This window comes from Carettochelys insculpta, chromosome 2 (genome assembly GCF_033958435.1).
Source record: "Carettochelys insculpta isolate YL-2023 chromosome 2, ASM3395843v1, whole genome shotgun sequence".
NCBI classification, from domain to species: Eukaryota; Metazoa; Chordata; order Testudines; family Carettochelyidae; genus Carettochelys; species Carettochelys insculpta.
In genome coordinates this window covers 183,896,732-183,908,890 of record NC_134138.1, presented here as the reverse complement: position 1 = coordinate 183,908,890, position 12,159 = coordinate 183,896,732, and the positions used below count along the sequence as shown (strand labels likewise).

At 49.1% G+C, this 12,159-nt stretch overlaps 1 protein-coding gene across 2 annotated transcripts in view; it reads left to right on the top strand.

The window, feature by feature from the left end:
- Nucleotides 1-12,159, top strand: part of CDK13 (cyclin dependent kinase 13) — an 87,043-nt gene that overhangs the window by 52,276 nt on the left and 22,608 nt on the right. For both annotated transcript variants that reach the window (XM_074988082.1, XM_074988083.1), the window contains exon 7: nt 8,028-8,084. In XM_074988082.1, the coding sequence (XP_074844183.1) occupies nt 8,028-8,084 (57 nt within the window). The remainder of the gene's footprint in view (nt 1-8,027; nt 8,085-12,159) is intronic.

The window sequence follows — 12,159 nt, the reverse complement described above, 5'->3', positions numbered from 1 at the left end:
GGAGTCCCATGTGGCACAAAAATGCGCCTTCTGTGCAAAGTTAACGACCAGAGCACGGAGAGACAGGGAGATGAGAATTAAACTGCTGCTTCTTGACAAGGCCCTCCAGCCAGACGTGCCGGAGCGGCCGCAGCAGGAGGGACCCTCCGGGGCCCTTAGAAGGAAAGCTGCCTCCCTCACTCCATCAACGCAAAAACGGAGGAAAGTTTCTCCAACCCGATCCCTGCCGGCAGCAACAGTGAGCGGGACGGGAGGAGCGAGCAGCCCCCAGCCGCAGCAACAGCTGATCGGCGGCGGCACGGAGAGCCACGTGGAAGCGGCTCAGCCTCCGATGATCAGCCAGCCGCCCCGCACCGCAGGCAGGGCGGCGGCTAAGCAAGCGCCGGTACCAGCGGCACCGCAGACAGCGGCACCGATCCCCGGGGAACCGGCGGTGCAGGGCGCGCAGGCACGTAGCCTGCAGGCGCACAAGGACTCCGCACGTGTGGCACCGCCCTCGAGCGTGCCTAGCACGGTGCCGACGGGGCCGGGATCCCCCGCCCATCAGGGGGCGGAGTTACCTCCTCAAGGGAGGGGGAAGGCTGCACACAAGAGGAGGCATTGCAGCCCCTCTCCAGACAGGGCTGTGGAGCTCTTCTCTCACAGCCCTCCGCTCATGTTGCAGACTCCAACCAGAAGGCAGGGGCCCCCCCTAGCCTACCCGGAGCCCCCTTCTCCTTTCCTGCAATCAGCCTCCCCATGGCTGGCACCACCCTCGCCCTTCCTGGGATTTGAATCGCTGGACTATTATGCAAAATCGCTCTCTCCAGTGTCTCGACAATCCCCCTCTCCCAGATACACAGGGTACGTGCAAAGGGAATGGTCAAGGTCACCTTCCCAGGAACAGTGCCTATACTACCATGGTCGTCCCTTCCACGCGGGGCATGGACACCATCGGCAATCTACCAGGGGGAGATCCCCACATATTACCTCGTACCCCCGAGGGCAATCGCGATCGGGGACGGAGACTCAAGCATCCCAGGGGGGGCTGGCCGTGGACCCACGAGATTTTCCCTCGCAAACCTCCAGCGAGAGGGCGCACCATCACCATCAAGAACCGGAAGGGTCCAAAGAAATGTACCCCAGCGGTTCCTCGTTTTCCTCCCCGGATGAGGCCACGGCCTTAGGGGACGTCCATCCCAAGGACGATCTCAAACAGTTTCAGGAGCTGTTTAAGAGGGTAGCTTTCACGCAAGGCATCCAGACAGCACAAGTGCAAGAGAAACATCATAAGCTCCTTAAAAATTTGAGCTCCCCGGCCTCCTCCAGAGTAGCAATCCCGCTTGATGAAGCGATCTTGGAGTCCGCCACTACCATATGGCAGACCCCGGCAACTATTCCGCCTGTCCAAAAGAGAGCGGATAAGAAATACTTCGTGCCGGCGAAGGGCATGGAGTTCTTGTTTAGCCACCCCCAGCCAAACTCCTTGGTGGTGGAGTCCTCGCAGCAAAGATTAAAAACATCTCAATTTAAAACAGGGGGAATGGACAGAGATGCCAAGAAGCTAGAGCTGTTCGGCAGAAAGGTCTACTCCTCCTCCACTTTAACCTTGCGAATGGCAAATTATGCAGCGCACTTGGCGAACCATAATTTCGACAACTATGCCAGATTAACTTCCCTCATGGACTCGCTTCCAGAGGACAAAAAGCCGGTCCTCAAGGCCATAGTGCAAGAGGGCTACGCGGCTGCGAGGATGGAAGTTCAGATTGCTTTGGACGTTGCGGACACGGCAGCACGTTCCACAGCAACTGCAGTGGTGATGCGACGGGAGTCCTGGCTCCAGACCTCGGGCATACCGAGAGATCTGCAGGCGAAGATAATCGACCTTCCCTTCGACTTGCAGAAGCTGTTTGCTGAATCAACTGACTCGGTCCTTCATTCCAGTAAAGACTCAAGAGCCACACTCAGGACCCTGGGGATTTACACCCCTCCATTCTCAAAGAAAAGGTACTACCCACAGCAAAGGCGGTACCAATACCAGCAACAGCGCCCCCAGTATCACAGGGGTTACGAGCAAGGGCGGCATCAGCAGCACCAGCAGTACAGAACCCCCAGGCGACGCTCACAACAGGGCCGTACGTCCTCGGGGCGGGGCCAAAGGCCACAAGTTTGACATACAAATCCAGGGCTGCGCCATCACCACCATTGCACAAGATCATCCGAAACGACTTTTTCACCATCGCCTCCGACCATTCTACGACCAGTGGCAAAGGATCACCACAGACAAATGGGTGCTGGAGATCATAGCCACGGGGTACGCCATCCCCTTCCAGTCGCTCCCGCCGCCGCGACCCCCGCCCAAGCCCCACCCCCAGGAGGCCTCCCATGTAGCCAGGCTCAGGCAGGAGGTGGCCCACCTAGAGTTCATAGGGGCGGTGGAAAAGGTGCCGGAGCAACTGCAAGGGAAAGGGTTCTACTCTCGGTATTTCCTGACGGAGAAAAAAACAGGAGGCTGGAGGCCCATCTTAGACCTTCGTGGCCTCAACAGGTATCTGCGCAAGCAACGTTTTCGGATGATCACTATTGCCTCCATCCTTACAGCACTGGACGATGGAGACTGGTTCGCAGCCCTCGATCTACAAGACGCGTACTTCCACATAACCATTCATCCGGCTCACCGACGTTTTCTCCGGTTCATGGTGGGCAACGAACACTTCCAATACAAGGTCCTACCGTTTGGCCTTTCCTCGGCCCCCAGAGTCTTCACCAAGACCTTGGCAGTGGTGTCAGCCTACCTGCACAGACAGGGGGTGTTTATTTTCCCGTATCTGGACGACTGCCTGCTCAAAGGGACCTCGAAAAGGGAGGTTCTCCGCTTGATACGCGTCACAGCAAACACGTTCTCCGCACTTGGCCTGGTTATCAATATGGCAAAATCAAAGATAGACCCCTCACAGGACATAGAGTTCATAGGGGCTCGCATAAACTCAGTCTCGGCGAGAGTATACCTTCCAGAGGCTCGCTTTCGAGCCATCGGTTCCCTCGTGCAGGTCATCACCTTCAGCCCTACGGTGCCGATCTTGACGTGCTTGCAGCTGCTGGGCCACATGGCAGCGGCTACGTTTGTGGTACAGAACGCCAGGTTGCACATGCGCGGCATGCAACATTGGCTGGCAAGTGTATACAAGCCGGCAGTACACACCGTTCACAGGGTGGTGTCGCCCCCACCTGGGGTGCGCGAATCCCTGCAATGGTGGGTAAACCCCGGGAACTTGCTAACAGGGGTACCCTTCCATCAGCCGCAAATATCGGTTTTCCTCACTACGGATGCCTCCCTCATAGGGTGGGGAGCGCACATGGGCGAAGAGGTGGCTCAAGGACTGTGGTCACCCACGGAACAGTCTCTGCATATCAATGTTTTAGAGCTCAGAGCAGTGTTCAACGCCTGCAAACACTTTCGAGACCGTATACAAGGCAAAGTCGTCGGGATCAGTACAGACAATACCTCCACCATGTTTTACATAAACAGGCAAGGAGGAGCTCGATCCCGTACCTTATGCGCGGAAGCAATCCGCCTATGGAACTGGTGCATCGCCCACGATATAATCCTGAGAGCCTCCTACTTGCCGGGCACGCACAACGTGAAGGCAGACCAGTTGAGCAGACGTTTTGCGCTCACCCACGAGTGGCAGATCCGTCCCGATCTACTACGGCCTATTTTCCACGCATGGGGGTTTCCCCAAATAGATCTGTTTGCCACTCAGCACAACAAACAGTGCCCACGATTCTCCTCCAGAGCAGGGCTGGGCCGGGGGTCCCTGGGGGACGCGTTCGCGATCCCGTGGGGAGGCCCCCTGCTTTACGCGTTTCCCCCCGCAGTGCTGATCCACAAGGTTCTGCAAAAAGCCAGGAGAGACAAGGCTCGGATGATCCTGATAGTCCCAACATGGGATCGCCAACCATGGTTCCCCCTACTCCTGCGCCTGTCGGACCGCCCACCGATGCCTCTTCCGGTGGCGCCGGACCTGCTCACGCAGGCCCAGGGGTCCATAGTGCATCCGCACCCCCAAAGCCTGCGACTGCAAGCGTGGCTAATCCATGGCTCAGCTCCCTAGAGAGCACATGCACAGTGGAAGTACAGCAAGTCCTAGAAAGTAGCAGGAGGACTTCCACTAGGAAAACCTACAAACAAAAATGGACTCGCTTCATGGCTTGGTGTTCTACCAAGCAGCTGGCCCCCCTTTCGGTGCCTATACCTACAATTCTAGAGTATTTACTGGACCTCAAGAGAGCAGGACTCTCGCTATCCTCGTTAAAGGTCCACCTGGCCGCCATCTCGGCGTTCAGACATGAGGAGGGAGGGCACACGGTGTTCGCCCACCCTATGGTTACCAGGTTCCTCAAAGGGTTGGTAAACCTATACCCCCCTCGGAAACCGATTCCACCTTCGTGGAGCTTGGACCTGGTGCTTACCACACTCATGGGACCACCGTTCGAGCCCTTGGCCACGGTTCCCCTTCGCCTCCTTACAGTAAAGACGACCTTTCTTCTTGCAATTACGTCAGCCCGTCGGGTGAGCGAGCTTGCGGCAGTCATGGCAACGCCACCCTGCACTGTCTTTTCCAAGGAGGCGGTAACCATACGGCTGCATCCAGCCTTTGTTCCCAAAGTTTCTTCCGAGTTTCACATCAATGAACCTATTGTTCTACCCTCGTTCTATCCAAAGCCTCATAACTCCAGCGAAGAGGCGCGCCTACACCTCCTGGATGTGAGGAGGGCGCTAGCCTTCTACGTAGACAGGACCAAGTCCTTCCGAAAATCGGATAGACTCCTGGTCTCCCTCGCTCCCAAATCTAAAGGAGAAGGTCTCTCATCGCAGAGAATCTCAAAGCACATTGTATCCTGCATAAAAATGTGCTACGAGCTCAGAAAGACTCCTTTGTCGGCCACTCCCAGGGCTCATTCCACCAGGGCGGTGGCAGCATCAACAGCCTTTTTCAAGGGCGTTGCATTGAAAGACATTTGCAGAGCGGCGACCTGGTCATCCTACGACACGTTCGCCAAACATTACGCCCTTCACAGGGTATTCCAAGAGGATACCCGTCTCTCTGCAGCGGTCCTCTCGGGGACCAGCTGCACATAATCCGATTACCCACCACCTATCTGGGTTACTGCTGGGTAGTCACCTATGGTGGAGCACCCACGGGGACACTCGAAGAAGAAAGAGAAGTTACTCACCGTAGTAACGGTGGTTCTTCGAGATGTGTCCCCGTGGGTGCTCCACTTCCCGCCCATCCTCCCCGCTTCGGATCTCTGTTAGTGTTTTGCAGGGGCAACCGAGGCGGTTGGTCGAGGAACTGGCGGGGACCGGATCGCGCACATGGCCAGGAGCGCGCCAGGGAGCGGCGCGTACCGGCGCATGCGCGGTCCGGCAGAAACTGCTTGGAAGATCCGATCTGCGGCGCCGGCCAAGCCGTCACCTATGGTGGAGCACCCACGGGGACACATCTCGAAGAACCACCGTTACTACGGTGAGTAACTTCTCTATCTGCTTCCACGTAGTCCATTAAACCAATAATGTCTGTGAAAGGAGCAAATTAGTTTAGTTTGGTATGGAGTTGTTCTAGAACAGGGCTTGGCAACCAACAGTAAGAAGAGACATTTTTTTCGAATTCGGTAAAAATCTCTATTCAAGAGCCACAATACATGTGAATACAAGCTGGTCCTTAATAAATAACGTGAAACCATACTTTTTGTAACCCCTATTTTAAGAACAGCTCTCACACACATCCCACAATGTACTGCACATATTAAAGGTGGAGTTATCCAGTGCTTAGAGATCACATATTGTTTGCTATTTAGATATGAGTTGTTCATTGTTGGGCTTTTAGGTGTTCACCAAAATATTGAAAATAATCTGGAGGGCTTTTTTACTTTGCAATTATAGTGTGAGGAACCACAAAAAGTCCTTAAACAAATGCATGTGGCTCTGGAGCCCCAGGTTGCAGACCCCTGTCTGGACAAATGCATGTTTGTTATTGCTTGTTATACTGTTATCCTCTAGGTGCTTACAAATTGATTATCTAATCATTTGTTCCAATAGCTTTCCAGGTATTGAAATTAGGCTGACTGGCCTATAATTCCACAGGTGGTCTTTGTTTCCCTTTTTAAATGAAGGAACTTATGCCCTCTGGGATCTCGCCCATCTTTGTGAGCCTACAGAGGGATGACTGCTTTCTTGAGTCCTTTAAATACTGTTAAGCCAGAGATGGGCAACTATTGTGGTTGTGTGTGTGACCCACAAGACATTTTGTTTCCCCTTCTTCCACCCCACTTCCATGTGCATATTTTTTTTCCTACTCGTATTACTCTAGTGACACGCAGGTAAAGTAAGGGCATAAAAAGTGAGGTGCGTACTCATTGCACATAGCAGTGACTGTGAGAGCCGTGTGTTCCCTCTGAATCCAGTCAAAGTGGTGTTGCAGTTCAAACGCACACCCCACAAATTCTAGGTACATAGGCACAGTTAGCAAAACTACCCTATCCCAGGTGAAACTTATGGTTACAGCTATCTTTGGTCCACTGAGATGAAGGAGGAGGATCATTAGTGGCCCACTAACTAGTCTGTAAGGTGATCTCATCAGGCCCAGTTGACTTGAATACTTCTCACTTACCTGTGTATTCTTTAACCTGTTTTTTTCCTATTTTGCTGTAAGTTCTCTCCCTCTTGTTAATATTAAGTGTATTAAGTATCTGATCTAAGTGTGTTTTCTAGTGAATCCTGAAGCAAAATAGGTATTAAACACCCCAGTCATCTTGGTGTCTGTTATTAGCCTTCGCCACTAAGTAGTGGATCTACTTTTTTCCTTGCTCCTATCATATTTACTAAAACTTTCTATCAATAGCTTTTTATTCTTTGCTTGGTGTCATGTTGTACAATACTGAGGACCTCTTCTTTCGGGAGTATAGAAGTACAATATTTATGTTTAAATAATATGCTACCAGGTATGTTCAAATACATAATTTTGGTACGTGCTGATACTCTTGCTCACAAGTGCAGTAATAATCCCTGTTTCATGTGTGTATAAACATAAGCCTCAGTGCACATGTGGAACTGCCAACAGACGGTGATTCAGCAAAAGCTATTACCTCACCCCCACTTCTCTCTCTATCCTGGGGTTGACAAAGGGTTCAGCTATACTTATACATCACATGCAGAGCCGTTCCGTGAGCACATCACAGAGCAGATACAATGGAAACTGCAGTCTGAAATTCAGATTATTTTAGTTAAGTAGAATTTATTCTTAACCCTTGAACAAGCCTGTAAGAAAATAAAGTATTTTTTTAAAATTGCCAAGCTTTATGAAAGCACCATGTTCTTTACTTTCCCCACAGAAGCTTACAAATGACCTTCCCAATGTGAGTCATCCAGCCTTCCAGAGAAGCATGGCACATTGCCTGCTGAACAGCAACATCCTTTATGCATTTTAAAAAATCACCCTTAGAATCCCAAATGAATACAGATGGAGTATTTAGTTTTGTATACTTCCCCACACAAAGGTGTGATTGCTGATAGTCAGTGGCTGTGCAAATATGCAGGATTTAATATTTATTATCCACAGTTACCAACCTATAAATAGCCGAACCTACAGTGAGTAAAACTTAACTGAAGTGTGAATTGGTGAGCTGTACAACCCTAAAGCTATGCTTAAAATGTGCAATAATGGCAGACTCTGCTCTTTAAAATTTTATCAGCATAATAAGTGCAGTTATGCATTCCTGATTTGATCATTAGTATCCTTTGAAATGTATAACTGCATTTGTGAAATGGAAAAAGAGCACTTTGCAATATCTTATAGCTTGCTTTTTAAAATTGCCTTGGTTAGCATGTTTATTGAGAAGGTGCAGTAATTTGTAATGGTTCTTCTGGTGACTAGTGTGCATTAGTGAAGTTAAACTGCAGATGAGTTTGAGCATTTTAAACAGGTGTTTGGTTTTTATGTCTGCTGACAGGCGTAATCAGTAAAATTCTTTACTCTTTCCACCAGAGGGCAGATTAAACTTGCAGATTTCGGGCTTGCTCGACTGTACAGCTCAGAGGAGAGGTAAGATGACTCTGTACTGTTAGATCTCTCTCTCCATACATATGGCTCTTTGAGAGCTAGGGGTGTTTTTTTTTGTGGAGAAGTTAAATCAAATCATATTTTTTAATACAGCATCCTCTTCTCTGATTAAATATCTGAACTAATAGAAGTAAAGATTTATACTGTGTAGCTATGCAGTGGTTTGTTTGTATAATTCACTTATATGCTTGCTTTATTCAATTTTAGTTGACATGTCAAAGTATAATAGTTGTATGTTAAATATTTGACAGGCCATTTAACTAAACAGCTGGCATAAAAAATTGTGACGCCCCCAAGGGGGAGAGGTCAGTCATCTGGTATATGAGCATGGTTAGGGTGACCAGATATCCTGTTTTTAAAAGGACATTCTTGTATTTAAGCACTCCTGCAAGTGTCCCTAATCTTTCTTGAAAACGGGCAAATTGTCCTGTATTTTGTCTCTCCCCTCCCATCAGTAGTGGTGGTACATACTGCTTGTCAGATCCTTGCTCACCAGCCACCCACCCATCAGTGGTGAGGGTCCAGCAGCTGATGATAGGGGTGAATATGCAAGTCAGTTGATTGGGCAAAGCTACAGCATACAGGGCCAGCCACTCCCCCTTCTGGTCCATGAATGTGGTCCCTGCTATGTGCTCATGTTTGGCCATCAGGCCCCCCATATCTTTCACCTTGCTTCCAGACAGTACTGGATGCTTTCTGCAGTGACTGGTGAGTGTAGGCAGGCAGTGGCTGGTTATATATTGCCTCTGCTACCTACCCACTGGCCTTTTATGTGTCCCACTTCTCATGGTCCTCTCCCTGCTGTGCCCCTGTGTGCCCCCAGCCCTGTTGTTTCTCTATATCCTCCTACCCCTGGACCAGCTCTTAAGTGCCTAGTGGAGAACTAGCCCATGGTTGGATCATTCAGCTCATCAACAGACTGGCTGGCAAGTTCCTTCCTTCCCCTACTGTCTGTGCTGGGCTGGTATCCGTGGAAAGGTTAAGACCCTCTGGCCCGAGATGTTGGCTTGGAGGAGCCAAGCCCTATATGTGCCAGAACCCTGCACAATGCTGGCACAGGGAAGGGTCTCTGCATCTCAGCTAAGCTTTGGAGTTGTGGGGAGGAAGTGATTTCCAGCGTTTTTACGCCCCAGCCTGACAAGCGCCACAGCAACCCCCTGAGCAGAGGCACTTAGCACCCTGTTCACTTGTTGCCCCTGCCCTAGGTCTAATACCCAGGCAATGCCTGGCTGCTCTGTCCCCTAGACTCCCTCTCTGGCCAGGTTTGCTGAAGACCCTGCAGTCAGGTTCCCTGGGATATGGTGCACAAGGCATTCTTATGGCTTAACCCTTTCCAACCGACACGTCTGACTGGAGATGAAGGCTGCATACACTCATCCCTCATTAAATGAGTACTTTATTCACAAGTACTCACTTAAACGAGGGACACACACATACTGACCTTTTGCTCACTGGATGAGTGAACTCCCCCTGCTAATGTGAGACTTGCCCCCTCCCCGCAGCTCCAACCCGCCACAGCCTGACCCTGACCCTCCCCCCCCCACAGACGCAAGCTGCGGCAACTTAAACCCCCCACTGGCCCCTGCACACCCAAACTGCTGACATCTAACCCCCCCCCCCAACAACCCCTGTGCTCCCGAACTGCCGCAACTTAACCCCCCACCCCCGCCAGCCTCCGCACACCCAAACTGCTGCAACTTAAACGCCCCACCGGGCGCCGCATGCCCGAACTGCTGAAATCTAAACACCCCCCCCCCCCCCCCCGGCCAATGACCTGCGCATGCCAGAACCACCACAACTTAAAACCCCTGTGCACCCAAACTGCCCAAACTTAAATCCCCCGCTGCCCTACGCGTCTGAACCGCTGTAGCCTAACTCCGCTGGCCCCTCAGACTAAAACTGTCGTAGACTTAAAGCCCCTTCCCCACCCCCCCAGCCAGCCTCACAGACCCAGCCGGCAGCAGCCTGAACCCCGCCCACCACCATCTTTGAACTCTCCCTCCCACTCATGTCCCCAAACTGCCCCCAAACTTTAACCCCCCCCACAACCCCAGGTTCACTTACCTTTCAAAAGCAGTGCCACCTGGTGCTACTCAGAGTACTTGGAACGAAGCAGAGACTTACACATATTTTAATAGGAATTTCCTGTCCCTCTTACGAGTTTTCGCCTACGAGCAAAAAGTTAGGAACCAATTGTGCTCGTATAGTGAGGGATGAGTGTATTTATGTTTAGGATGTGGTCTGCTTAACCATTTCAGTATTACTCCTGCCTCTGAGCTACATAGGTCTCTCAGATCTGGTGAGTAGGTAACAGAATGGCAGATGAAATTCAGTGTTGATAAATGAAAAGTAATGCATATTGGAAAACACAATCCCTAGACATATCAAACGATGGGGTGTAAATTAGCTGTTTTCACTAAAGAAAGATCTTGCAGTCCTTCTGGATAGTTCTTTGAAAACATCCACTCTGTGCAGGAGCTGTCAAAAAAGCAAACAGAATATGGATGTTGTTTAAGAAATGGAGAAGAAGACAGAAAAAATATATTGTCTCTATATAAATTCATAATACTTACCTCTTGAATAGTGTATGCAGATGTGATTGTTTCATTTAACCATAGATATATTGAAATTGGAAAAAGGGTAACAAAATTATTAGGTATCTGGAAGAGCTTCCACATAAGGACAGATTAAGACTGGGACTTTACAGTTTGGACAAGAGGTGACTGGGTGGGGGAGATATGATAAAGGTCTGTAAAATCATGTCTGGTGTAGAGAAGGTAAATAAGAAGGTAGTATTTGCTCCTCAGAGTACAAGAACTAGGAGTCGCCAAATAAAATTAATATGCAGCACATTTTCAATCAAAAAAAAAAAAAGAAAGAAAGAAAAAAAGCAGCAGCAGCATTTCTTCACATGGTGTATAGTCAACCTGTGAAACTTTGCCAGAGGAGATTGTGAAGGCCAAGACTATAACATGGGTCAGAAAAGAGCTAGATACATTCATGGCGGGTAGGTTCATCAGTGACTACAAGCCCAGATGGACAAGGATGGTGCCCCGGCCTCTGTTTTCTAGAAGCAGGACATGGGCAACAGAGAATGGATTACTTGATGGCTACCTGATCCGTTCATCCTCTTTTGAATTACCTGGCATTGGCCATGCTCACAGATAAGTGTCATTTAGTTGATAACGAGGTATTGGGCTTAGATGGACCTTTCGTCCAACCCAGTATGGATGTTCTTATCCCTGTTGATACATCTGGGAAGGGCTCATAGGTTCATATGGGAAGGGACGTTGCCTCAAATTTCCTCCACCCTACTTACCCCATAAAAAAAAGCCAACCACTGGCTAAAATTTAATAGAGGTCTTTCTTTGAGGTCTCACTTTTAACTACGGTTGTTCAATTTAACAACTTTTGCTAACAGACAGCCTGTGATAAACATTTAAAATCTTTGATGCCAGTGTTACATTTTTATTGCCTTACCATGCCTGTTTCTAAGCAAATGGCTGCTGAGTGGAATGTGTAATTGTATTTAATCATATCTACATGTTAAAGTAAAATTGCAGGATTGGATCACTAAGCACTTTGTAGAAAATATATTGGAGACACTTGGTACACAGTGAATGGATGCAATCTTGCCTCTGAAAATACATGGTTGTGGTAAAATTGATCTTTGGAATGGTGAAAAATGTATTAACTATTAAATTTGGCTTTAATAAATTTAACTTAAACAGCTGGTTTAGTAGAAACACAAGCAGCGTCATTACTTTATATTGTCAGTATAACCAGTATTAAAACATATATTTTCATTTACTGTAACTGCATATTAAATTTGGAAGGCTAATTTGAAGCTTGTTAGCTGCTCGGCAGCCCTCTCATTCCTGATTCAAACTTTCATTGAGAGCATGTCTCCTATTCAATAATAGTTTAATGAACATTGAAAATTGTGCTATAATAATTTTTTCCACATTTTTGCTAACTGAATTATGTTTTTTATGATTTACTGACCTGGTTAAACAGAATTTAGAAAGATTTGGGAATTTACAGCAGCAGAAGAAAT